Source organism: Eucyclogobius newberryi, unplaced genomic scaffold (assembly GCF_026437365.1).
Source record: "Eucyclogobius newberryi isolate DKJ021-1_F unplaced genomic scaffold, fEucNew1.0.hap1 SCAF_11, whole genome shotgun sequence".
NCBI lineage: Eukaryota > Metazoa > Chordata > Actinopteri > Gobiiformes > Gobiidae > Eucyclogobius > Eucyclogobius newberryi.
In genome coordinates, this window is record NW_027315735.1 from 22,605,714 (window position 1) to 22,633,143 (window position 27,430).

General features: G+C 40.3%; 4 protein-coding genes across 5 annotated transcripts; 3 read left to right on the forward strand and 1 right to left on the reverse strand.

Moving 5' to 3' along the window:
- The first annotated feature begins 994 nt into the window (after positions 1–994).
- Positions 995–5,900, forward strand: LOC140353745 (uncharacterized). 2 transcript variants are annotated; one of them, XM_072438458.1, is made up of 7 exons: positions 995–1,169; positions 3,957–4,107; positions 4,338–4,481; positions 4,570–4,692; positions 4,764–4,970; positions 5,195–5,323; positions 5,417–5,900. In XM_072438458.1, exons 1-7 carry the CDS (start codon positions 1,072–1,074, stop codon positions 5,642–5,644), a joined length of 1,080 nt encoding a protein of 359 aa, XP_072294559.1. In that variant the 5' UTR covers positions 995–1,071; the 3' UTR covers positions 5,645–5,900. The 2 variants fall into 2 exon arrangements, with proteins under 2 accessions (XP_072294559.1, XP_072294567.1); XM_072438466.1 differs by having other exon boundaries at positions 1,001–1,169; positions 5,198–5,323; positions 5,417–5,894.
- A 1,620-nt stretch (positions 5,901–7,520) lies between these two features.
- LOC140345637 (uncharacterized) lies at positions 7,521–9,415 on the forward strand. Its single transcript, XM_072432270.1, is given in 7 exon segments — positions 7,521–7,601; positions 8,151–8,214; positions 8,585–8,633; positions 8,635–8,755; positions 8,911–8,964; positions 8,966–9,022; positions 9,407–9,415. Coding segments are annotated over 7 exon segments (435 nt in total).
- A 639-nt stretch (positions 9,416–10,054) lies between these two features.
- On the reverse strand, positions 10,055–13,206 carry LOC140347130 (glutamine amidotransferase-like class 1 domain-containing protein 3, mitochondrial). Its single transcript, XM_072433470.1, has 5 exons — positions 13,171–13,206; positions 12,776–12,888; positions 10,718–10,889; positions 10,343–10,544; positions 10,055–10,270 (listed from the first exon to the last, which is right to left on the reverse strand). The coding sequence occupies exons 2-5, from the start codon at positions 12,881–12,883 to the stop codon at positions 10,078–10,080; spliced, it is 675 nt and encodes a 224-aa protein (XP_072289571.1). The 5' UTR covers positions 12,884–12,888; positions 13,171–13,206; the 3' UTR covers positions 10,055–10,077.
- A 697-nt stretch (positions 13,207–13,903) lies between these two features.
- On the forward strand, positions 13,904–17,480 carry LOC140345653 (uncharacterized). The gene is made up of 9 exons (XM_072432271.1): positions 13,904–13,963; positions 14,197–14,310; positions 14,397–16,037; positions 16,116–16,215; positions 16,296–16,444; positions 16,535–16,647; positions 16,914–17,003; positions 17,085–17,207; positions 17,292–17,480. The coding sequence occupies exons 1-9, from the start codon at positions 13,906–13,908 to the stop codon at positions 17,478–17,480; spliced, it is 2,577 nt and encodes an 858-aa protein (XP_072288372.1). The 5' UTR covers positions 13,904–13,905.
- Positions 17,481–27,430: the final 9,950 nt, after the last annotated feature.

Consider the following 27,430-nt stretch of genomic DNA (forward strand, 5'->3'; position numbering starts at 1 on the left):
ACTTAATTAGTCAACGTTGTCTCCCTAGAAGCCTTCAGTCACCATATTTCAACCTTCAGTTCAGAATAAGAAATCAGAAAAAACCTTTATTACCATATTCAGAGAACAAAAGCAAAAAATCACAAACTAAGAACTTGCTTCTGTGATAAGGTGCAGCATGAAACAAACATAATAATGGCTAATTATAAATAAAACGGCATGAATATAAAATAAGGTTAACTATGCTTTGGTTGATGGCTCATTAAAACTAGAAAAAGTTCTGCCATGATAGCTGCTCTTCTTTTACTGACGTTGCCCCACACAGGGGGTTTCGTGATCTTCTGCAAGACAAAAGCTTTTTCCTTGACAAAAGCACATCTGATTTAATCTCTTAACTAAAAGCGTGACCAATCTTTCATCTGTGAAAGTCTGTGCATTTTCACCTGAGCTCCAATCACCAACCCTCAGGCAGTTCTTATCTTAATCACACACTGCCTCTGCCTCAAACGCTTTAAACATATATTTCCCAAGTACCGGTATAGTTAACTAAAAGCAGGAGAGGAAATGGTAGAAGAACATAATTGACACATATCCTTTAATTTGTTCCTTGGAAGACTATGTGATTTTCTAATTAACCTGTTGGTGTCTGCTTTTCTTGCTCCCACTAATGAACCAGGCAAGTGAGCGCAATCAGCCTGACCCTATCATTATTTGTCATGAATAAATGCATGCATTATAATCAATTATGTCTGCCCATAATAAAACATCATGCAGACATTATGCATATCTATTCACAAGCTCTCTGCCTCAAGGCTTTTTTTTATTCATTGAAATTCAGATAAGATTTTAACGGTATGCAAACACACACACCTTCCTTCCTCTGTGGAGTTTCCCAAATTGTCCCTGCGGTGATGTCAAAACAAATTGTTGCTACCGAGAACAAATATGTTGCTATTTATACAGACTTTAAACTGTAACCACTTATCATGTGCTTCTTCTGCTTCCTCTTTTGCTACGTATCAAGCATATGACTGCTAATCTGCTTTGCCTTGCAGATCAGACCGAGGGCTTGTTTGGGGGGCCGGAGTGAACATGGAGGGAAATGTTCTGTCCTTGGCGTCTTCATCGTCATTATCATTGTCGGCAGCAGGAGTACAGCTGGATGGAGCCAAGATGTCCGAGGAACTGTGGTAAGTAGCCCGTTAGATGCACTATGAATATGATGTATGCTTCTGAGTTACTGAGCGGGGATGTTTAATATTACATGGAAGAAATCAATTGTAAAGGAATAGCCAAAACTGGATTTAAGTGACGATCAATATGGTTAAAACAGAGCAATGACTTCAGTTTGATTTAGTTAAGAGTGGATAAGTGGATTGATGATGTCACCCAAAGTCTCATTACTCAGGCTGTATACTTTTGTTTAAATTGTTACTTTAAAATAGTTTCCCTATGAGCAAATTTTAAAACTGTAATCACTCAATATACATGTAACGTTTTTAATTATTATCCATCTTGTCTATCTATCTTTCTTTCTTAAACACTAACTTAAATCACCATCATTACAACTAACATTTTATATTCCTCGTTATACAGTAACTTTTGTTACTATTTGTAGTGATCCTGGCACTATTTTGTTCACCACTGTATCTTATCACACTCAGTTTAGCGTTTATTATCTCTGCTACAACTCATACCACCGCCTGCCCACCGGAAGAACCTTTAAAACTTGAGTAAACACAGTACTAACTTTTGTTTTTTGTCTGTGTCCCTACTTAAAAGTGAAGTTTACGTTATATTTAATTACACAATTAACATGTCCAGTAGAAATTCAGGTTAAAAAGGCTGCATGAAAGTCAGTGTCTCCTCTGAATGTATTTCTCTTACGTCAGTTGAAATTGCAACACCTCTCACTTCCCATTTCAGTCAACCGAGTGGGAAAACAGCTTTCAAATTCCCAATTGCCTTGTTGCCACTAGCTAAAAAAACAGTATTATCATCGTTTTACCACATGACAGTGGATTACCATAATGTTAGCGGAAAGCTGCGATGTTCTAGTGTCCTTCCAAAAAACATGTCATAGACAAACTTAGTGAAACTGGGTCACACACGACTGCTGTCTGTCAGAGGAGGCCGAGGATCAAGGAAGCGTGGAGTCGGGTGTGATCCCAACCGCACAACTGAATACATACCACCGAGCTGCCAAGGCGAGGGCTGGATACGGATGTGTCGGTTTATGTTGGCTGCAAAAATCAAGTTTGAATTTCAGGTTTCATTTACGACTGCTTAACTATTAAACTCTTTTGATGTAGAGCTACAGCATATGTAGGATTCTTTCTATTCTGTCCCTTTTATTTTACACTGTTTAACTCTTGAAGACTATATAAATACATTTCTGTGGACTACACTGGTAATGAGCGATACCAATCATTTGTTATTCAATCCGATGCCAAGTCTATGGCAAAATTGCGATACCAATACCAATGAGTTTTGTATTAAAATGTATTGAAAATAATGCTAGAAAGAATTTTACCTTGGCCTTTAGAGCCTTTTTCTCTGTCCCAGCTCTAAATTCAAAATCTAAAATGTATTATATACACAGAAAAACATTAAAATGTATTTAAAAAAAATAATAATTGTATTTGTGCATGAGAATCTATTTTTGATATCCATCCGCACAGCACATGCAGCTGTTATTGGTACACTATGTATGTTTTCACCCACTTTGCCACAAATGTCCCACAATATGGCATAAATGTATCTGTCCTTTTTTTAGTTACAGGTGTTTTCAACGCCAAAACAATACTTGGTTTGGTGGTGACACCTCCTTGTCTCCATGACGTTTTAAGCCATTTTGATGAACATTCAAGGCAAAACGATAACATGAAGAATAAGGTTTTGAGTCATCCACCAGAAAGGGCCCCTTTAAATAAAAAATGGCTATGGTTATGGTTATGGTTATTTAAATGTCTCATATCATGCAAAATCAACTTTTCAGAGCTTTTAACCTTCTTACAACACTTCTTAAAACACTCATGTGCCCAAAGTGTTTTTTTTTTTTTTTTATTGATTCCTGCTGCTTTTACCGAGAGTACAGTCTATATCCTTTTCCTCGGCTGAGCAGATGGACGGGGCCTACTCACTGCAACGCGTCATAATCACCACATGGGTTAGAATTTCACAATAAATGTGGAAAATCAACAGCCTGGCAATAATCAACTATTTGTTAATGAAGCAAGACTAATGGTAATCCCTTTATCATGTAACACAATCTGACAGAAGTCCCAGTCGGAGATGCTCACGGGGGATGAGAGAGGCGATGTCAGACTGTGCTGTAGCTCAGTGTAGTGTCCAATCAGCCGTGCAGTATATATACGTGAGCGTTCAAAGAGGTCCATGGGCGATACATCGTCAGTTTCATCTCCCTCTCCACAAGCCCATTCCTCCCTCCAGGGCTTTACGACGCCACCGCCTCGCTGTCTGCCATTCCATTTAGACAAGACCCCACACCAGGGCCTGCGGGAACAAGAGCCGCTCGGAGTAATTAATCTCAGCAAATATTTCCTCTTCTATTTCATGCTAAATTTTCCGGGAATCAACATGCCATTGTTACCGGAAGATATTAATATGCAAATGATCCACTAATAGACACGTTTGACATGCAAAAGAGGGAGGCTTGTTACAGATTATATGTGCGATTATCTGTGCATGAGAGACATACTAAACTCCACAGCTATTTTTAGATAAAGGTTAATGTTGGGAAATTAATTTAAGTCAGAGTTGTAGCTTTGAGTGCATAATGTGACTTTGGCTGCATGTGTGAGCGTCGGTGTGAATAATAGCTCTAGTTTGATTCTCAGTAAGTGCACTTTAAGCGAGTGGGTGTTCAAAAGTACTCTGACAGTCTTTGTGTTTGCGTATTAATGGAAACTCTGGATGTTGATTATGACTTTATTTATGTCACTTTTGCGGTGCAGGTCACAGAGGGCGAGTCCTGCGGCTGACAGGCTGCTCTCTGCAGAGGAGCAGGTCACTCTGATCACTGACAGTATGACAGTCACCTCCACAGACCAGGAAAAACTGCTGCTGCTCAACAAAAACACAGACCTGCGACGCATCAATAAAGACGTACGTCCTCACCTCCAGTTTTGTGCATGTTTACGTTATCTGCTGATATGGCAATTACCTTACACCCTACAGTGACTGTGGGCGGTGTGTGAACACTCCTGTTAAACTGTGAAAAAGATGGTGAAATTACAATTTTTTCATAATTTTGTCCCGAGTTCACCTCATTGATAATGACAGAGATATAGATACATAATGGAGATAATGATGGTGATGTACTCTACGTATTTCAGTTGATGAAAGTGAATGAGGAATGGGACCAGGTGTACCGCAGTGCCACGCTCAGTCTACAGCAAAGAGTTGAGGCTCTGGAACTGGAGAACTCAGCCATCAAAACACTTAACAACAAACTGCTGCTCAAAGGAGACCACCAGCAGGTACAAGTCCCTCTGTTAAAAGTGGCGGAGCGACCTTATTTTTGCTGTAATACACAAATAAACAAGTTTATGTTTTGACCATTTACAGAGTATAAAAGGCTATGAGCAGGCATTGATGTTGGAGTGTAAGAAAAACCAGGAGTTGCAGGAGTATCTCAGGCATGTGGAGAGAAGACTGCCCCCCTCAGAGCAGACTGGCTCATCGAAACAAGTATTCTGCTCACTGTAAACACTCAACATGTTGTCAGTACAGACTTGACACGTGCTGTATTTGTACAACAGGGTAACTTTATGATACTGTCATCAAGCACCAGTGGTAACCCTCCCGAAGGTCCCAAACGTTCCCCAATCTCTCCACACTCGTTTATTCCAGCTGCTCCCAGCCCACGGGCAGAGCTGGGGGGCCTGGGCCACTGCTCGTCTGCACAGGGAGACCCACAACAGGAGGTGCAGGACCTGAAGGAGCAGCTGCAGGCAATGCATTGTCAGGTGGGATACACTTTTAGCACAGACTTTCTAAAACATCCATTACCTTGGTGATGTGCTGCTGTTGCCAGGGAGAGACCTGCTAAACGCTTGTCTGCAGTCTTACATTACAATATATATTGCACCACCAAGTGGAGACTAGAGGTAGTGGGATTTGCAGCGGAGAAGAAAAGAAAGAGATCACATAGTATGATTTGGCTGACTGCCATATTGATGTCCTCTGTCAGCAGACCCAGATTTATGAAGCAGAATTCCAAATGGAGAATAAGAGCCATAAACACACGCTGCAGGAAAACCGCAGACTGAGAAAGAAGCGGGAGGAGATGCGCCAGCAGGTGGCGCTACTACAAGAGCAGGTTGGTAATTAACTATTCTGACCGTTCAGTCCCATCTTTACTGTACAGTGTACATGTCAACCACCATTTCAATTTCTTTTGACATTTGTACAGCTCAAAGTGTATGAGGATGACTTCAGACGTGAGCGCTCAGACAAACAGATGCTGCAGCGGCTGCTGAAGAAAACGCAGCCCTCCCTCACACACCCAGTGCTGATCCATCGTTGTAATAATGAAAAACGACCAGTAGAGGGAGACAAGAGGACTCACCATGAAGACCAGCCCCACCAGAAACAGCATCACGTGTTCTGCCCCAAACACCAGGCTAGACCACAAAACTGACAGGACTTGGCGATGGTGATCAAAATCTAATTGTGATCTGATCCTTGTAACATTGCGTTTAATTACTTTCCTGTTTAATGTAGCTCTAGCTGCCCTTTCCACGCCAAATCTTCCTATTTGTCAAGCCTCACCATGTTTTGGGTGAGTGACAGGTGGATTTAACCAATCACAGTGAAGTGAATCTCCGGAGTTGCAGTGGATTTAGTTCAATCAATTGTGATTAAATAGGCTCTTGAAAATCGTGATATGATATTTCTACTGACATCCTTGACGAGAAATTATATTAATTTGTTAGTAATATTTAATTTACTTTTGTATTTCTTTTCTGCATTTTTATATCTATATAGAAAAGAACGTTGTAGATTTTTGTGTCTAGTGTCACTTGGACCTTTGTCAATAATTGCTTTTTTTTAGCAAATAAATTGCAAACAACAAAACATTTAATAACATAGTGTAATTGTGATAATGTTTTACTTAATTGATGATTATTGTTATAATATCCTAGACCCTGATCCATGTCGTTTTAATATATATTTTTATTTTTATTGATTTATTTTTAATGTTAATTTATTAATTAATAAAATGCTTTAAGCAAGATTTTTTTGAATGTGCAATTTCACTGGACACAAGAAGGAAAGCTATGTTGTAACTTCCTGGTTAATTATGTTGTAAATCCAATTTTACATTAACTAAATTAAGGAAATTAGTCACTTTATAAGAACAAGGGGTGTGACTGCTTGCCTGCCCCATACTTTTTAACTGTGCTCACTGACTCAGACCAAATAACAAGTTTTTAGAAACATGCTAGACTCCTTGTAATTTAGTAACACTAATGTACACTAATCTCTAACAATACTGTAGTATAAAATTCCTCTAAAACAGTGGTTCCCAAATATTTCCCACAAAGTACCACAGAAAAAAAAAGAGATTTGGTCTCTGTCTCAACAGATCTAAACCAGGTCTATATTAGGACTGTTACAGGTCTAAATTAGTGCTAAAAAGGGGTGTAAAAATGACATCATAATTGCTACATTTGTTCTTTTTTAGTATAATTATTTGTTTATCTTAAGGATTATTTTTTGCCCACAGGCTTTATTAGACAGGACATCTTAGTGTGAACCTGGCATGTGTGCGGCCGTCTTAACCACTAGACCACCAGGCAGCACTGCTACATTTGTTTTTACCAAGAACTAACAAACATGTGGATAAAATATGATTTCAACTAAGCAAGAAATTCAGATCACAGACTCCTCTGAAGTAGCAGCTTGTGCACCATAGTTTGAGAAACACTGCCCTAAAGTGTTTGGCACTGATTTTATGAATGGTCATGCATCACAATTGTGTGTTGCCAAGACAGAGAATAAACAAACCCTCTTTCCCATACATGTTTTATGTATTTAGAGTGGCTGTTTGGATTATTAATTAATTTGTATAATTTAAATATTATTCCCCTTGATTTACCTATATGCGTTAATCAAAATGTCAGTCAGAGGGTTCTAATCATTGCTGCTTTGTTTAATTTCTTGTAGTAACTTCTTATTTGTAAATACCTATAAAAGTCCAGTTTCTCTAAGCCATAGGATTCTCTTTTACAACTTGGTGCAAAACATTTACCGGTATACATTTGTTTTCTAGATCTGTTTGGTTTTGTTTTCCATGAAAGCACAGATTTTACTCTTCCACTTGACCAAACCTTTTGTCGTCGGCCAGTAAAGCCTCTGGCACAACACGATAATCAATCTTTTTCTTCCGGGTCACATCAATGTTCTAATCTCATATTGTGAGGTGGCTTGGCCCCAGATTGGACCTTTTGTTATTTTTTGTGAAACCAAAGCATGCAGTTATTGTGTGAAATGGGGATGACAGACGGGAGGATATGCAGCTAATTGTCAAAGCTGGAAACCAAACTCATGCCTGGCAGGCCTGGCACGTCTGGCACGTGTGCCTCACACCTCAGGTAATCAAACCCGGAACCTTTATAATTTATCGTTGAATCACGAACCGCCATCATGCCACGTGCCACCTCCACAGCGAATGATTTTAGTGTGAAAACTGAAACGTTGTCAGTTTCTATATGTAGCAACATCTATTCAACTAACCCACTGCCCAGTGCAACAAAATGTACAATACAATGACGTGCTCATTTAAAGTTACATGATGCAAACTTCTAATTTTACTGTATAAAACAAAGGAAAGGTTAGACCCTGACAAAAGCGTTTCAGATTACTGTTTAACCATTCGCATTTACACCACACCCAACCAACAAGGTGTGCATAACCCTAACCCTAACATAATGGGACCAACTACACCTGTACTTTCCAAAGAAACATTATCTGTTCTAAAAACATATGGAGATAAGATTTGCTTGGTAAACATATTTTGGTTACAATTTTCCATTCCCAATATTGTGTTTTTCTTCCACTGCTTTGAAAACACACTTCTACCAAATGATTTATTTAAATGTCTCACTAAATGTAACTTTCTTAAAGTTGAGCTGTAAAACCAGCAGGGCTTCCTCTCCGCTCTGCCCGTCCTGAGTGAGGGCTTCTCTCAACACCAGGACCAGTTTGGTAAGTGCAAAATGAATATAGTGAGTTACATTTAAGTTGGGAAATACTTTGTTAAAGGTTTTGATGCAACATACTTTTCTATTCTACTGAAACGTATTAACAAAATGTATGATGAACAAATACTTTTATTTTGGTTTCAGAAGTTAGAAGATTTGTGTATGTGTTATTGAGACATAATTCCTTTTTACTAGTTTTGAAAATACTACATTATTTTACATGTTTTGCGTGTTTGCTTGCATCAGTGCTACATTTAACATACGTACACTTATTTAAGACATGTATAAGACATTTTAATGGCGACACCTGCAATACTATTGTGGCAAAACTGTTTAGTGAGTGTATAATGAACTACAGTATTTGTTCACTTTAGGTTTTGAGTACATAAGCGACAGCCTCCATAATGTCCACCTGAAGTATGACACCCGAGAGTGGAGTACGTGGTCAAAACCTGCTGGACTCACGTTTCATCACGTATCCAACTCTCAAACCTGACAGCGCCAAAGAAGAGCTGCCTTATGTGGCTTGGCATCAGGATAAGAAATAGACCCAAACGCCTCTTCATTACAAGTGTGTTTATTGTTATTTTTTACTAATATTGTTGTACTTGCAGGTATTGGGGCATTGATGGAGGCCCTGTTCTGTCTGTGTGGCTGTAGTACAGAAGGAGTTATATAAACACAAATGTTCTATTTTCAGGTTCATGATGGACTTCTTGTGCATGACAGTGACCCCAACACGTCCCCAACACGTCCCCAACACGTCCCCAACACGTCCCCAACACGTCCCCACCTGTGCCTTCCCCATCCAAGTGAGGATAACTTCTGCTCCGGTACACATTTATATATACAGTGAACTCATTTACATGGGCTCAGGAAGTTCTGTGCGGCTGTGTTGGATGGTGGGAAAGAGCTCTTCCATAATTTCTCTAATCCAATCCTGTTATCATTTCTGAAAGGTATTTTATCTATATTAGTTTGTTAATATAGTTTATGAGTTGCTTTTAAAGCATGTTTTATTTTATTTTTCAAAGAATTTGAATTTAATGCTCATACTGTCTCGTATACTTGTCTTGTACATTTTTATAAAAGTGGATGAATAAAATATTGTTTAATACCTGAGAATACCTGAGATTATTTCTTTTACACTTTGGAGAAACTACAGTATAAAGATTTTTTTTTAACTTCGTACAAAGGAAATCTGACAAGGGGGTTCAGAACCCACGTCTGTGGGGGTGCAAATCGATGATCACTGATTCATTTTTCAATTAGTCGAATAGTCAAACTATTATTTTTGTAGAACATTGAGATTTGTTTATCACATTTTTAAGTAAACACTTCTGGATTAAGAATATTTAAATACAAAGTGTTTAATAAAAATAACATTATTATTTTTTTATTTAATAATGCAGCTTTCTTTGTTATAAATCATCTTTTGGCTTGTGTTTCAAAGTCTGAAAAAAAAAAAAAACTGCAAATTGAGCGTTGCTAATGTGATTTTTAAGAATCAACAGAATACAAACTTCTGTAGTGTGGATGTCATGAAATCTTGTACCAGTTACTATCACAAAATGTACTGTACTTCTCAAAAGAACTAGGCCAAGAGCTAAATTGGCTTTTGGTAACACTCACTTGTTTTATTACATTTTCTTTCATAATGTTACTGCTTTGGTCATTTCTTATTTGCCCTTACTTGTTTATGTCCTGATTTTGATACCTATTGAATCATTATAATTATTACCATCCGCTGATTAATGCTTATGAACGCAAGTGAATACAAACATAATAGGTGTAAGTTTTATTTAGGATTTCGGAACCACAAAAAACAGTTAGCGGTTAACAGTTAGCTTTTCTAGATACATTCTGCTCAAGCTAATTTGAGAGTCTCTTGGACCAGGACACCCACTCCATCAAACACCTTGTGGATGGGAGCATTGCACATAAAGGCACAGGTTGTGACAAGTTTATTTTTAACATCCACATGGGCCTCTTCAACCTCTTTGTTCACATGTTTGCATCCCAAGTCCTTCACGGCACCAGCGGTTTGTGCATAAGGCCACCTATAGGACGCAAATTGTTTAGTATTTTAAATAAAACACACACAAAACATAATTACGAAGACCTTCTTGTACTTCTCGCACTCTTTGTCTTGGCCCACAGTCACCTCACACGCAGGCAGGAGTTTGACGGCAAGAATGGGAGCGATACAGCACATTCCCAGAGGTTTCCCCGCTTTGTGAAAAGCCTTAACAAGCTTCTCCACCTCGGGATGGATGGTGCAGGCTTTATTCTTCGTCGCCCAGTCACTCAGGTTCTTAGCTACACCAAAACCACCTGACAGAAAACACAAGGATAATGTTAACACGCCCCAAATGTGTGACAAACTTTAACATTATTGATGCACAAGAGGAACTGATTCAACTATAGCAAAAAGGAAACAATATTCAATATTTCCACATCTCAAAAATATGTTGTTGAAGTAAGATACTGTGCAGTGCAAGAATAACCTGGGAAAATAGCAGCATCAAAAGTGGAGGCGTCCAACTTGGCTAAATCGGTGACCTCTCCTCTAGCGATGCGGGCGCTCTCCTGCAGGACATTTCTCTTCTCTTCTGTGGGTTTTCCAACGCAGTGGTTCACAACATGCATCTGATCCACATTCGGAGCAAACATCTGCACCTGAACAAAAACAATATATAATATATCATTAACACAATAGGCTTTATTATTAGGCCCGAGCGCCACAAGCTGGCGAGAGGCCTATTAGTCCCGTAAGGCCGTGCGAAGCACGGCTGCGAAAGTGCGCACGTAGTGCGCACAAAATCGAGTGCGAAGCGCTCGCCCACTTCCAAACACTCATTAACGCACTCCTCCACTCATGCACGCCCCGTGCATACTAATTAGTAGTAGGAAAATGGAACATTACCGTTGTAAACGGGCGAAGCCCGTGCAAAAGTGCGCACTAAACGTACACTTTACATTGGCGGTCGTCATCCCCATATAAAGCACTCATTTGCGCTAAGTAGCTCACGAATACGTTCCCCATCTCTTGCATGTTCCGTGCATATAAGCATGTAATGCAAAAATTGAACATTATTACTGTTTAGAGGGCCAAAAACACAAAGTGGGCAGAGCCCACTCAAAATTAACGAAAGTACCCGTCAGTGACCAGGGACCCACACCATGAGGTAGGAAAGCGCGAGCGCTTTCCGAAAATGTATAGTTTATGATATTTGAAAAATGGGAAACATTGTTTTCGCATCGGAATATTCTTCTTCTTCTTCTTCTTCTTCTTCTTCTTCTTCTTCTTCTTCTTCTTCTTCTTCTTCTTCTTCTTCTTCTTCTTCTTCTTCTTCTTCTTCTTCTTCTTCTTCTTCTTCTTCTCGGGACCAACCCCCCTATTTTTCACCCAGTGAACATTGACGAAAAGTCACAAAAATGTTCACACCTCTAAAAATCGTGCCTCTCTACATTCTGGCTATTTCCCTTTTCTCAAATAAAAAAAATTGGCGCCCCCAAATGTACCAAAAATGCATTGAGTGATAGGAAATGACCCCAAAAAAATCTGATCGTAGAATCATGAAATTTGGCGCAGAGGTAGATGGTGACAAGAGAAGTAAAAAATATTATTACGACAACGCCGTCCGCCCAACCAAATGTCGGCCATATTGCTTCAAAAATGGCTAAGCATGACTCTGGAGTTTTTCCAAACGTCGTACTTTTACGAACTCCTCCCAGGGCGTTGGCCCTAAAAAGCTGAAATTTGGTGAAAATGCTACTGAGGAGTGGGACATCAAAAGTTATCCAAATTACATTGATACCTCTCACGGTCTCTGTGCGGCGAAGCCGCAAACTGTAGCTAGAATTTCAGAAATCTCCCAAATTTAACATTTCTGCCGTTTGCGCAGATAAAGTCCGAATTGCGTCAAATTAGAATCAGCTGTTAAACTCTTTGCCCTAAACCTGCTTGAAGTGAAGTAAATTAATTTGGCGCAACAGCGCCCCCTACAGATTTCATATGGAGGTTAAATGTTTAGTTTTGCGAAATTATATGAAATTTGACACACAACTCAATTTTGGCATCCCCATCAAAAAGGTCAATGAGACCCATGTCATAATTGTTATGGTTTTGCCCTAGCGATGACCAAAACCTCCCATGTTATTCCAATGGGGAAATCGCCAGAACATGGTTACACTTTAGACTTTCATGAACTCCTCTTAGGGCGTCTTAGCCCTATTAACCTGAAATTTGGTGAGACTCATCTTCAGGGGTGGACCATCAAAAGTTATCCACATTTTTATTCTAAGAGTCACGGTGTCTGTGCGGCAAAGCCGCACATTTTGCCAAGAATTCAAAATAAAATTGCTTTTTGATGGTAAAACAAAGGGGAGAAGATGTGACAGCGTCACAGATTCAGCAGTAGGCGTAATAAAAGGACAATTGGGGCGCGTCAGCGCCCCCTCCTCTTGCGGCGTGGCGGCGGCGTGGCAAGGGCCGATCATTGCCGCTTGTGGCTATATTTATTATTATTATTGTAACAGATTATTTTCTCATTGTGGTTTACCTTGGCTCCGGCTCTGCTCAGGTGGACGAGGACCGCAGAGGCCTCATGGATCTCTGTGCCATCATAGACACCACAGCCAGAGAGGATGACAGCAACGCGCTTTGCCATTGTGCCTGAAAGTGTCAACCAACAATGATGGTGAGAAGAAGAGCCTGTTGGCAATATAAAAATGTGGCCTGTTGACATAAATAATTTACAGAGCTGCTCACAGGGGAATTTAAGAAGTGTTGCTGTAGCCAGGCAACTAACTAATGAGCTCACAATACAAACTGAAAGGGACCAGTAACCACAGACTATGGACTCACACTAACACTTTGGTATTATACTTTGATTAAGTGTGTTTAGAGTATTAAATCACATAGCATGAAAGTTAAGCATAACATTTTAAAATGTACCTCAGATTGTATGCTCAGGTTGTGTCCGCTGCAGAGTGTTTGAGGTGTGACTTGTGCGCGAACTCTTTATTGAAGAGGCTACACTGTCTCCGCCCACATTTCCTCCTGTAAAAAGATGACCTCATTACTCTCGAGGTTGCACTGTCGTGAGCCGCGGCGCGGTCAAATAGCCTCATGGCTTACCCTAACCCTAACCTTTACCCTTACCCTAACCTTAACACTAACCCTAACCCTAACCCTAACCCTGACTCTAACCCGACGCGGTCTAACCCGACGCGGCCAAATAGCCCATCAGTTTCAGGAGCCGCGGCACAAAATAGCCAAGCAGTTTCGGCCGCGGCTCTGTAGACACTCCCGTCGTGAAACGTAACGTGTGGGCTCCATATTCACTCGATATTATAGATACAATTGAAGGAAGTATCTTTTATTTTTGGATATTTTTAGGTGATGATCAGGCTACGTCAAATGTAAAATCAGATAATATAGGCCCACAAGTCTATTGTCCTAACTGTGTAACTGTATATGCTCATTCATGCCGAGGGGTGCAACGTAGGTCGGTAACAAAAGCAGTGAGAGTGAATCATACACTTTCCAATGTTTTTTTCCATGGATCTATTCTAATGTTTTTTTCCCCAAAAAGGTGCAGCTCCAATCTCAAGTTTCTTTTGCGCTGTGACGTCACGGCGCCGGGACGCTTTAAATACCGAGCACCAACTTTGTTTGAACACTTGGACCATGGCCCCAGAGCAGAAGGCACTGCGCCTCTCCGTGAGCATCCTCAGCATCTCTGCCGGTAAAGCCACTACTTATACACCTTATTATTTCAAGTATGTAAGTTATTAGTACATAGGCTACAATGCAAGAATGACTATGTTTGATGCTCTATTGTAAATTACACAGTGTAGACCAATTAAGTGCAACCAGGTTGAATTTGAATCAAATTTAATTATTTTGAATTCATTTAAATGTGCTTTTATAGGATATTTAGTTGACCAGTAACATTAAATTAAATGTTTGTTTTTTTAGGCTCTCTCCTCCTCCTCATAAACAACTATGTCAATGACAGCTCCACCACATTCATTCCTCACACTGCACTGGGGATACTGCTCCTCATCACTGCCGCTCTGTTGGCTTATGCAGGTTTGTTAAACTGTGTGCCCGTATATGTTTTGACTAATTCCTTCTTACCTTGTATTGAATAAATATTGTTCTTATTTTCCCCGCAGCTGTCAGCCGCTGTCTTAGCCACGCCCAGTTGTTTTCCGCCCTATGTCTGAACATCTCAGCCCTGTGGTGTGGTCTGGGATTAGTTCACATTTTGTTGGGACAAAAGCTGCTCAGTTTTCATGAGTTTAGATTTGCTTTGATCCCTGGTTTAGCTTCATTTAGCTTAGCCCTGTTTCTCATCGGCTTAATTGGAATTTTAGTAAAGAAAGTAATTCTAATCGTCATATCTATTGGCATTAGTCTAGCTTGTGTTCATCAGATAGTCGATTTAGCCGTTACAGGCTTCGGCCACACAGCCACAGCAGCCTGTTACCTCCTTGTTTTTCTTGTCTGCGTTTATTTTGGTGTTGGACCTCTACTGTCCATCATCACTCGTGGCAAAGGGGAGTTCCCAGGAGCAGGTTTAAAAGACAAGAAAGTTGTTCTGAAGGCCGAGCTGGGCTTCAGCAGCTCTGATGTACATATTGTGGGTTTGGTGCTGAACTTGCTCTCCGCCGCTACGTTGTCTAGTGCTTTGTTTGGTGTGGTGCTTAACCCGGGACATGTCTGCTGGCTGTGGACTGCTGCAGTGTTCCAGTTGGGCATATGTGTTCTCCTCTTCAGGGCTATGGCCCCTTTAGAAGCCACTTTCTTTGCTTTCATGGCGTTACTAAGATTTGCAGAGGGATATGTCGTCCTGTTTAGACTTCCACTTGTATCTCTGGTAGCTTGCCCCCTCGTCTTCTCTGTCCTGTTTTCAATCCTTGCTTTTTTTTACTGTTCAAAAAGCCTGTTACATGGGCTCTACCAGTTGTTCTTCACAGCGTACTGCATTGCTGTTGCAACCCAGTCCTCTAGAGGTGTCCTGGTTGTACAAGCAGTTATTTTCATTGTAACAGCGGGCATGATTTTAATGGACTCACTCAACATGGTTTCATCTTCACAAATACAAATAAAGCAAGGATATTTCAAGTTATTAGTAAACCGTTTAAAATGCCAGACTCTTAAAGCCAATGATAAAGGGCAAAATGCACCTTATCTTGGGTTTTCCAAATACGCAGATGCTGAAATGTTAGGCCATGCCGGTAATATGCTGGCGGCTTTTGCCCTCATTGGTACAGATGTAAACTCGTTTTCACTTCTTCCCTTGGTAGTTGGGGGTGGTGGGCTCCTTCAGTTGCTCTGTGGGTCAATGGTCTTTTCTCGAGGAAAAACATTTGAGAGTACTGTTTTTGTCTTCTATGGAGTACTGTGGACATTCTGGGGGTGTGTCAGATGCGGCACGCTCTATGGGGCTGTCAAAGGCTTCAACGTAGCAGTGGGGATAATCAGTTTTTTGTTGTTGAACAGTTTAGTGACAATCGCAGCGTTGTTTGTGAGCATGGCCTGGTTTGTTTATGCTCTCACTTTCCAGCTTGTAGTAATTAGTTTCCTGTTGGATGCAGTGGGATATCTGCCTTATGGTTATGACATAGGAGTCGCAATCATCTTTGGGCTCGTCAGTTTTTATTACTTTCTGGCCAAGATGTTTAACAGCACCTTCCAGTCGCCTCAGATCCCTTTGGGGAAGCCTATTATTAAACTGAGTGGAGTTGGTGGCGGTGCCGATATCTGTCCACATGTTCCCGCTCGAAAGGCCACATCTGTGCAGCAGATTGCAGGTGAGAATATACAGCAAATATCAAATCATTATTACCTTTGTGTCTTATATAATTAGAGCATATGTGGTTGTCTTACAGATATAATGAAGAACGGAGGTATTTGTGGAATGCCGACAGACACCGTTTATGTGCTGGTAGCAGCTTGCAACCGACCTGACGCTGTGGTAAAAGCCTATAAGTAAGTTGAAGGCTGTAGCTGTTAACTACTTGTTAAATAGAATTGGTTTCCATTCTTGTCTTCTTCTTTTTTAACTTCAGAGTGAAAAAGCAGGCAGAGGACCGGCCCATGTCGATGTGGATCTCTTCCATCAAACAGCTGGAGCCAGTGCGACACCTGCTGAGCCCTTTGCTGCTGGACTTCATGGAGGCCGCGTGGCCATCTTCCATCAGCATGGTTATACCCAGAGGTCAGTCATTTATGCCAGCATTTAGATGTTGCAATGTTTTTGTGAAGATCAATTTATCAATAATGGTTTACTGTTTTGATTGATTGACAGGCCCGTGGATGGATGTTTTTGGTTTAGGAGATGCAGCCAAACATATTGGAACACCTCAAAGCATTGCCATCAGATACCCGGACTGTGCGGTTGCCACTCACCTCATGAATATAGTACGGACCATAAAATAAATACAGCTTTAAAAGGGTTATAAAATAAGAGCTATGGTTCAAAATACACCTCTGCAAAGTTGAACACCACTTTGCATATTGAAGTTGAAGTTATATTTCCACTTGATTGTGTTATTTTAAAAACAATTGTCAAGATTTTATCATCTGCGCCTCTCATATGTACAATATTTCTGACAAAGTAAAGCAAACAATAACAAAGCACTATTTGTAATTGCATTCAGTTTGTGACCATTGTTGTCATCTTAAAGGTTGGGCCCATCGCAGTAACTTCAGCCAACCCGACGGGAGAAGCTGACACAACACATCACAATCAAGTCTTTGCGAAGCTGGGTGACAAGGTAAAGTATACTGTAATTGTTGATTAACCCAATTGACATGCCCTTTGCATGATATAGACTAAAGTATGTTAATTTTCTTAGGTGGATGGCGTGTTATGCGACGGTCCCTCTCCTGAAAACATTGCATCTACTGTGGTTGACTGCACTAAGATCGAGTCCGGGCACATCGGCTTCTTCAGAGTCGGCCTCATTCCTAAATCAAAGGTAACCAGCGACATTATCTTTGCATTGCCATTGTTAAATTATCTGTTCTATACCGACTTATCTTTTGTTTTTTGTCTTGAAAAGGTTCTGCAGATTTTTGAAGCGGTCCAGAAGCGACACAGAGAAGGACAAACAAATCCTGCTTTTGAATATGACGTTCACTTGCCTGAAAATGAGTTCTACAGTGTGATAAAAGACAGCTCCTCTGAGTCTGGATATTGTGAATATGTCTCACCTCAACAGAGTCCAGTCCAGCCAAGAAAGGAGGCTTAGAGACATTTGGCTGCTTGTAACCCTGAAAATCGAGATGCACTGATCACTATATTGCTGCCAAATTATTATAATTTTTTTGTCAAATATTTGTATTATTTATGCTTTTGTAACTTACAAGACCATTTCAATACATACATTTCAAATAAAACTGCATTTCTTTTGTAAATTTGTGCTAAAAACAGTCCTTTTTTGTATGAATACTTTTCTCACTTGTCACCAGAATTATTATATCGGCATACTGTTCAGTAAATGAAAACTGGAAAAATGTTTTTGAGGCTTAATATCTATTGTGTGCACTTTTTCTTTGCATTAACAAGAAACATTTTATGAATTTTGTGTAGTTTATTAAGATTTGAGCTGAGGAGCATAAATAATTAACATCTATGTATTCTAACAATTCTACAATTCATTCTGAATTGTATTTATTGCACCTCATGATATTGTTTGTTAAAAAAAAGAATGATCTTGCTTTTGGGTCATTTTGTACTTATCTTTTATCAGGATATTTACTCAAAAAATGTATCGCATGTGAGGGTGGGATTTTTTTGTGGGGGGCTTAATAGATTTAAAAAAATGTTTTGGTACATATTTTATATATATGCTATTTGCAGTTAGTTTTGGTTTAACCTGTGTGTTTGCTGTACATATAGCATGTAAATGACAATTAAGTTATCTATCTAATTTTCCATTATTTATTAGCAAAAATATGGCTATATACTGTGTAAATACAGCATGAGCAAAAGTGAGATTTTCTAGATATAGAGAAAGAGACACAAAAATCTGATAATTCAATATTACACTCACTGTAGAATACATTTAGTCCTATTTGTTTACAGAATATAAATAACAGGGTTCAGATTAAGGATTTTCACTTGTATAGCGGTGCTGCTAAAAAATCCGTTCATTTAAAAAAAATTGTATAGCAATTTGATAATTGCATAGCAAAACACGAAAGTGACTAACAATCAATATTTTCCATTGATGTAACAAGATTATTTATTTCAAATGTATTTGTAAACGTTCTATTTAAAAAAAAATCTCCTAACAAATTCACTTTTAAACACTTTTTAATTATTATTTTTTAAAACAGAAAACTTGCAAATAAAATGAGTTGTTGAACAAATTAATTAACACCAAGTTAGATTAACTTATTTAAAACTTTCTATATAATGACTATTTGCAGGAGTCTCAGTTACATCTTAAATGTCTTTACACTCACAAAAAAAGGAAAAATAAAGGTTGCTGTGGCGTCCATCATGGTGTATTTATTGTGTTATTCATATTGTACCGCTCTATTTGACGTTCCATTCCAGCTATAAAACGTTTCCATTTCACCCTGGAGAGACAAAGAGACTACGAGAATGGACTGTTGAACAAGCTTTATTCGAGAGTTATTTGGCGCTCAGACCCCGACGGAAGACGTTGCAATCATGGGCCCTCCATGATCTATTTGTATTAGATGTCTCCCCCCGGAGCCTGGAGACTGGTGGTGGTAGATGTGGAGAGAAGGTTGAGGATGAGAAGAATGCAGAGGAGGAGCTGGGGAGGTGGTGGGTCGCAGTACGGTTTGAGCGGCCGAGCCATCTGCCTGAGGGCTTAAATGTGACCGCCTGGTGCTGATTGGGAGCGGGGAGGAGTCACTGAGAGCGTTGATTGGGGATGAGGAGCAGGTGCGAGGGCCATGGTACAGACGCCCCCTGACCTTTCACCCTACTTCTTTGGCCAGGAAAAACTGCATAACCTCTTTGGGATAAGCGCAGAAACCTGGGAGAGTCCATGGTGAAGTGAGGGATCTGACTCTCACAGACGGACAGGCCACGCCCGCTTGAGTGCGATGATGGCGCTGGGGAGAAGGGTCCTTCCATGGTGGCCTTGACGTAGATGGATGGAGTTAGGTCTTCCAGGCTGAATTTACGCAGGCTTCATTTGTCGTTTTGCTATTTGATGATGGTCCCTAAGTACTTTGTCTCGGCTCTGGCTACACATTTGATGATGGTCCCTAAGTAATGTGTAATTCGCTGCGCCCAAAATACGCATCTGATTTTTAAAACGAGGTTGTGTCACTTGGAAGTGTAATTATGAGTGTTTGGCATGTGAATGATCTGCAAAGACTTTAGCGTTTAGGAGCTTTTGACCTCGGAAATCCGAATCTGTGACACTAACTTTACCGCACGTAGCTCCTCCCACTTTCAGACTCGCAATCAGAAGCGGGACTCGTCATGACAACGGGCCTGGGCCCAAAACAGTAGCCATCTACTACTGGTCCCCAGAGGCCAATGTAACCTATGTTTTACAATGTATTAGAAATTTTGAGTCTGATGCTATGTCCCAACATTCCCTATGTGTTTCTCTATGAAAATATAGAACCAGTTAACTTTATTAACAATAAACATAAGTAATAAGGTATTTTAAAATTGATCATACATTTTACACTGTTGTTAGAATCCCTGCCCGCTTAAACCAATCCCTGAAAAAACTGTCCAGTCATATGGGTGTCTGCATCACAAAGAGAGCATCACAGATTACAGGCCCATTCGTCAGTGCTCACATAAAACAAGTGAGGCTTTCATGCCTCTCATGGCTGACAGCAACAGAATTCATCTATAACCTATTTTATTTATTTGAAATGCATTATTCTTAAAACAGCTGCTTTTGGCTTAAAAGTAAGTTTTTGTTGAAAAAAGTCACAGATATCAGACTTATCCTAATCTGTGTTAGGTGACACCTAATCACTGTCGCAACAATGGAATTTCTCCATTGTGGGACAAATAAAGGTTATATCTCAAACTAAGACAAATTTAGTTAGTCAACTGTGTTTATAAAGCCATATTTCATTGGAATCAGCTCCCCATTTCAGCATGTACAAATGAAGTTAAACATAAACTTTACAAGACATTAGCATTACAGTTACTGCAGATGACCAAATGTTACAAATTTAAATTAATTGTCATGTTAATTGTAATTTTAATATTCTGTCTTATTACTTTTTCTTGTATAATTGATGAATAGGCAACTATACCGGTAACCATTTTTAAGAAATCTTCTGCTTAATTGATTTATTGGCAATTTTTAAGTGGACCCCTGGAGCATTAATGGTTATTGAATGGGCAGCTAATGGGGATCCTAATAAAACAATTAAAGCTTTTTCTTCACTGAAGCAGCAGTACTTTTACAAATTTCAAACAGGACCAAGGGTGTCAGAATTCCCTTTTTTCACGAATTTCAGTTTGTGAAATACATCCAAGTTATGTACAATTAACATAAAAATTAAATCAAATATTTGCCCAATCATCCTCACTAACAACACATGCATTTGTAATTTTGTTTTTGGAACTAAAAGGTAGTGTGGAATGGTAAGACGCCTCCAAACTCATCAACATAATTTTTTGAGTACAATTATAGTAGACAAGGAAATTACTTGGTGCAATTTTCTTCTTTTCTTTATCTTGGATTTTTTTTAATCTGATTATCCTCTTATTAAAGGGTCCTTATGGTTTATTATTTTCCATCAGGCCTCAGACAAAACTGAAGGTGCATCTGAGTTTCAAAGGGGTGCAAAGATACTCTTCCATTAAGTGTCATTATTTAACATACTTTTAAATGAGGTTGCAATGCACGCTTTTGCACCCCTGTTGACCCGAGCCTGTTCTCCATCCTCTCTTCTCCAGGATTTGCATAAAATTAGGGCCTTTGCCATAGTGATTAACAATTTAAAACAAAATATGAAATATTCTGAATGGGTTCAAATCCTCAAAATGTAGCCTTTAACATAATCTTCTTCTCTCTCTTTCTCTATGACTTGTTTGCATAAAAAGATTGTAGGACAATTGTCTCAGTTGTAGGACGAGGAAGTTGGATTCTTGGGAAAAACCCCTGTTGCTGACTGTCCTTAGGATTAATGTCGTCAAAATTAAAGACTAACACGGGCAAACCTGTTTCTCTCAACTTTTTCATGCACCGCTCGTTTCATTAAATTCTACAAATTAATATCCTCAATGACTAACTGGTTTCAAGGAACTTCCTTACTCCTATTCTCTGAAACCAGTTAGTTATTTACAATGGGGAAATTTGAGCAGAGCATTTGTTGTAAAAACGTATGCTGTTACAATGATGTCATTCTTCACATCACACCCCTCCTGAAATGTTTAGATAATGTCAAGCCTTGGTTGGTAATTAATTCAAACTGTTTTTAAGCCTATCAAAGCAGTTGATTGAGAATTGGGGTCTCTCAAACCCTACATCAAGTCTACAGCCACCAACCATGGCGTCATCATTGATGGAGATTTTAAGTTTGACAAGCATATACATGCCGTGGTTAAATCTAGTTTTTATCACCTCAGGCTTTTCCGTTGTCCTTTGGCCTATAATGTCCCTGCTAATATCTCAGCAAGGAGACACTGGATATAAAAAAAATGATATTATCAGAATAAGAAACACATCTCTTTCGTGAGAGTGTCCTGGCCGAGAGGCCGCAGCGATACAATACACCTTTGGGAACACTCAGTTGGATTGTTAGAAAAAAAAACCTGTTGCTGACTGTCCTTGAGATTGTTGTCGTTAAAATTAAAACACGAGCAAAGCTGTTTCTCTCGACTTTTTCACGCACCGCTCGTCACAATACATTCATTTCTATTAATTAATATCCTCAGTGACTGACCAATGACCAATAACTGGTTTCAGAGACCATGACTAAGGGAACTTCCTTACTCATGTTCTCTGAAACCAGTTAGTTATTTACCAATAGGGAAATTTGAGCAGAGCATTTGTTGTAAAAACGTATGCTATTACAATGATTTCATTCTAAGAAGTATAAGGGTTATCTGCACGTGGACTGACAGATAACTTGAGCCACTAATTATTTTAGGTCATAAAGTTGATGGATTTAAAGTTACAGGAAAGCAAATATTGCCCGACTGAGGCAGTGGTCTAAAAGAGTCAAACTATTTTCAAGCTTAACAAAGCAGTTGATTGAGAATTGGGGTCTCTCCAACCCTAGAAGAACAGCTTCCCCGATCTGAACCCGAGCGATGTTCAGTTATTGGACTTCTGTGCTAGTCACGGATTGTCCACAACGAACAAGGGTGTCCATCAGTGTCCTAGTACGTGTCTTGGACATTCGGGTGAAGAGAGAGGCGGAGTTGTCAACCGATCACCACCTGGTGGTGAGTTGGATCCACTGGCGGAGGAGGAAGCCGGACAGACTTGGCAGACCAAAGTGCATTGTGAGGGTCTGTTGGGAACGTCTTGCAGAGCCCTCTGTCAGTAGGGTATTCAACTCACACCTCCAGGAGAGTAAAAAACCCAGGGCTGGGAGGAGTTTGGGGAGGCCATGGAGGAGGACTATCGGTTGGCCCCAAAGAAATTCTGGCAAACCATCCGGAGCCTCAGGAGGGGGAAGCAGTGCCTCACCAACACTGTTTACGGTGTGGGTGGAGACCTGCTGACCTCGACTGGGGATGTCGTTGGACGGTGGAAGGAATACTTTGAGGACCTCCTTAATACCATCGTCACGTCTTCCGAAGAGGAAGCAGAGACTGGGGACTCGGAGGCTGGCTCGTCCATCACCCGGGCTGAAGTTACTGAGGTTATTGGCAAACTCCTCGGTGGCAGGGCTCCGGGGGTGGATGAGATCCGCCCTGAGTACCTAAAGTCTCTGGATGTTGTAGGCAGTGTTGTGCCTGAACGCGTTCATTGAACGAAATTTCATGAACGCGTTCACAATTTTGGTGAACGTGAACTGAACGAACGGTATAACTGCTGAAGAACGATTATATGAACGTGTTCATTCTGGTGTCTGTGAACGGCACCTTCGTTCTTTTTATTTTCGTTCAATAAAGTGTCAGATTTCTAGAGACTTCCAGGTGAAAAACACCGTTAAGTTGCCCAAAAAGAGCCTCTGCCTGGCAAGTGTGAGAGCTCCAGAGTTGTAGAGGCCGATAGATAGCGGAGACAGAGATTTCGCATGTCGCACCGCGCTGCGCATGCGCATCAAAACAAAAAGCAGCATGGACGCAACGTTTCGCCCTAAGACCAGTTACGTGAGTTTGATGATAAGGTCGGTGAGGATGGGAACAATCTAACATTTCTGTGCAAACTTTGCCCAGCAAGTTTTCCCTCATGTTTTGTAAATGTGAATGTAAATCCTGGGGAAGGATTCAAAATTGTATATGAAGATGAAATCTGACACATAGTTTCAGCATTAAACTAATACAATAATTGCTGCCTGTGGTTGTATATGGGCTGTGGAAATAATTTAGGACAATGATTGCATAATATTGAAAAAAAGAACTGAACTAGTTCATTTTTTGGAGCTGTGAACTTAGTTCAAAATTTTGAATTATGAACTATGAACTGAACTAGTTCATTTTAAAATGTGTGAACTATGTACTGAACTAGTTCATGTAGAAAGTGAACTTTCCCAACACTGGTTGTAGGGCTGTCTTGGTTGACACGTCTCTTTCACATCGCGTGGCGGTCGGGGACAGTGCCTCTGGACTTGCTGACCGGGGTGGTGGTCCCTCTGTTCAAGAAGGGGGACCGGAAGGTGTGTTCCAACTACAGAGGGATCACACTCCTAAGCCTTCCCGGTAAGGTCTATGGCTGGGTACTGGAGAGGAGAATCCGACCGATAGTTGAACCTCGGATTCAGGAGGAGCAGAGTGGTTTTCGTCCCGGTCGTGGAACACTGGACCAGCTCTATACCCTTGTCATGGAATTAGACATACACCGATGCTATTCCGTAACACATCGAGAACACAATTCAACCTAGAATATGAAACGACACAGAAACATCAGACATTTGTGTGGCATGCATGGGAGAAAACGCGGGGACTGTGTCAGCCAAGCCGTTGTAAGGAGCCTGGCTGACCCTCCTGCGTCTCACCCCCGCGTCTCACCCCGTTTTTTCCCATGCTGGTTGGTTTTATTAGATATTCTGGAATAGGCGGGTCACATTTCTCATTGGTCAGCTTCACATCAAGGCACTTGGTATTTTTCCGTAGAGATAAAGCCTGCAAGGGGGGGTGCAACTCCCCCCCTGGGGCAACATTCTTTGGCCCATCTTTACGACCCCTTCACAAATGCAGTTTGTCACACACCCGTTCTTCTCTTAGACTAATGATGCAGATAAAATATCACTATTATGCAGATAAAATACATCACAGAAATATAATCATATATTCACATTTTATCACATTTCCCTCCTGTTTATCAAAGCATTAGTCTACTGTATCATATGCCAAACACATTATTCTTTTCAGTTTTCAACATGTCTTTCATATTGGTGTTAAAATGACACTTTTACACTCAAAAAGTTAATGCACAGTTCTCAACATTGAACACACTTTTCTCTCGGCCCACAACACGTCTACAGCATTACTGTCCTAATTTTTTAGTCAGATTGGTCAATCTCTGTAATTTGACAAACAGACAATTTACACTGTCTATAATTTTGCGGTGTGATGGGAAATATAGAAGTACAAGCGGAAAGCCCTTAAACCCGCTGCTCTCTGGTCAGTCACTTTGACTCGTCAGGGACCTCTCTGGACCCCCCAATATAATCAAATACGTAGTATCAGGTGCTACTGGGACCAGATTGTCCACTAACCTCTCGACCTTGACCCTGCGGTATGGTTCTGGGTGATGCTGATCACCAAAGAGACATAGGCACAACGTCCTAGTCCTTCCAAGTGCCCTCTCAGCACTGTGTCTCCACACCACCATACGTCCTCGCTTGGTTTCTTAAGAGACCTTCTTCCGCTGCTCGCTTCGGTCACACCTATGACACATATGAACTGGTACATTTCCCATCTCAATTCATAATCTCATTAACATTGCATGTAGTTATGTTGTAGCAGATAAAAAAACTCTCTTAGTTCTCACCGTTGTGCAAACAACGGTGGCTGTGGTGTAATATGCCATTGTGTTTCTTCAGCCTCTGTCATGTCAATTATACATTATACATTATTACACATCATGCATTTCATAACCTTTCATGTTGATCACTTATTTTCTTCCCTCTATTCCATGTCTGTGTATGTTGATCAATTGTCCCGATTGTCCCGATTGTCCCGAATGTCCGGTGCATAATACAGGTGTGCACCCATATTACCGTCAGTTATATCATCGGTGTGATGATGATAACTGTTGATTCTTTTCACAGAGTATGGTACTCTGCGCACCGTAGCCTCTGGCTCTCGTTCATCGTAGCAGAGTATCGTGCTCTACCGTAGACTCTGGACAAAACTCATACAAACCAAGTCCTGCGTCTGCGATGTTATGGATCTGCCGCTGTGTTGTCCAGACATTTCTCTCACTTTCCCATGAGAGCACCCATGTTCTCGTCCCTCCTTTGGTCGGTGTGAGGACGACACGGTGTGGCTCCGTCCACTTGGCTCCGTCTCTGTAAACACCACATCTCCAACACGTTCTGCTGTGGTGATAAACAAAGTCTTTTCGACAAGTGTATTGTAACAGTTTTCTTGTTTACAATTATTATTTTTTTTTTTTAGTAATTATTTATTCGGAATATTTGTTTACTCGTACATATCCCTCCTGTTTGACAAATGGCCTTGCCCATTTGTCAAACTACTACATTTCTCCAAAATTCAATAGTCCAGATAGTTTACAACGTTCACTAATCAAGGAAGAGTCTGTCTTCCACTCCGCAATGTCACCTCTTGACCTTTCACAGTTCAGTGGTCACATCCCTGGCTGAGCCCCCCCTTCCACGGCGCTGGGCCCATGTGTCTGTGTCTGTAATCCGACACTGCCAAACCTGTTTTACCACCATTTGTTTCAAACTCCAAATGTTTCAAACTCTAAATGTTTCATATCCTCAAACTCTAAATGTTTCAAGCTCTAAAAGTTTCAAACTCTAAATGTTTGGTGTCCACGTGTGTGCGCGTATGTATGTATGTGTGTATGTATTCAAATACATTAACATATACTAATTATCCCAATAATTCCCCCGTTGAGCTGGCCATAAGGGTCAGTTCACAACTTTCACATAATTAAGATAGAATTTCACATCTCCTCTGTGGGTGTGGCCTGCATAAGGTCACACATCTAATGTAATATGTTCTAATCCTCTATATGTGCTTCAGGTGAGTTTCAAACTCAATCTCTCACACCTGCTCATGTGGTGCTTTACAAACATTGTGTATTAGTTTGTTCTAGCAAGTCTATATGTGTATAACAATCAAAATGATTCTAAACCTTCCCCTGGTTATAGTTTTCACTATCTTCAGGTAATCTGCGGGTCTCGTAAAATGTATTCTTCTGCATTACACTCCTCCTCCCGGGTCCGTCCTGACTCCGTCCTGAGTCCTGTAATGTTAAGTTCCTGTTATCACTGGTTTTCATAACTTCTATAGCGTCTAAATTTAGATGATATTGTCTTATTTAAATCTATTCAATTCTTGATTGAATCTCCACAATCCTTCAGCTATTTACTTTAGAATGTCAAATTCTTTCCCTGTTAATGTTAACTTTTCCTATTACCCATCAATCAACCCCCCCTGAGGTGTTGCTGTTGATACGCAAAGATAACAACATCTGCTCCATCCTGAGTCCTCCAGATTCTTTGCCAGTCAATAGCCCCTTATCTCTGACTATCTTTTATGACTTGGTGTCGTTTGCCTTTAGTTAATGACCCATTCATGTCTTTCCAAGGAGGACATCGGACGTCACTATTTAACTTATTCCCTCACTTACGTCTACATGCAATACGAGGTTTCCTCATGATAATACAAATAAATAAGTTACTGATATAACTTTTACTATCACTTTACTTACTACTCATTCTACTCCTATGTCCAAACACATCAGTAGTCACTCATTTGCCCACATTATCACTTCCAGGCCTGTGCCTGCATTTGATTATAAATTTAAAAACACTTCTTTCTTTTCGTCCTGTACTTTCATCTAGTCATGCATTATGGTTACATAAT

Bases quoted from the DNA above. Each gene is read 5' to 3' on its own strand.
- LOC140353745 (XM_072438458.1), top strand. From the start codon at position 1,072: ATGGAGGGAAATGTTCTGTCCTTGGCGTCTTCATCGTCATTATCATTG. The intron at 4,108-4,337 runs GTACGTCCTCAC...TACGTATTTCAG, and splicing joins TGCGACGCATCAATAAAGAC to TTGATGAAAGTGAATGAGGA. The intron at 4,482-4,569 runs GTACAAGTCCCT...GACCATTTACAG, and splicing joins TCAAAGGAGACCACCAGCAG to AGTATAAAAGGCTATGAGCA.
- LOC140347130 (XM_072433470.1), bottom strand. From the start codon at position 12,883: ATGGCAAAGCGCGTTGCTGTCATCCTCTCTGGCTGTGGTGTCTATGAT. The intron at 10,890-12,775 runs GTAAACCACAAT...GTTTTTGTTCAG, and splicing joins TGAGCAGAGCCGGAGCCAAG to GTGCAGATGTTTGCTCCGAA. The intron at 10,271-10,342 runs GTACAAGAAGGT...TGCGTCCTATAG, and splicing joins CAAGACAAAGAGTGCGAGAA to GTGGCCTTATGCACAAACCG.
- LOC140345653 (XM_072432271.1), top strand. From the start codon at position 13,906: ATGGCCCCAGAGCAGAAGGCACTGCGCCTCTCCGTGAGCATCCTCAGC. The intron at 14,311-14,396 runs GTTTGTTAAACT...TTTTCCCCGCAG, and splicing joins CGCTCTGTTGGCTTATGCAG to CTGTCAGCCGCTGTCTTAGC. The intron at 17,208-17,291 runs GTAACCAGCGAC...TGTCTTGAAAAG, and splicing joins GCCTCATTCCTAAATCAAAG to GTTCTGCAGATTTTTGAAGC.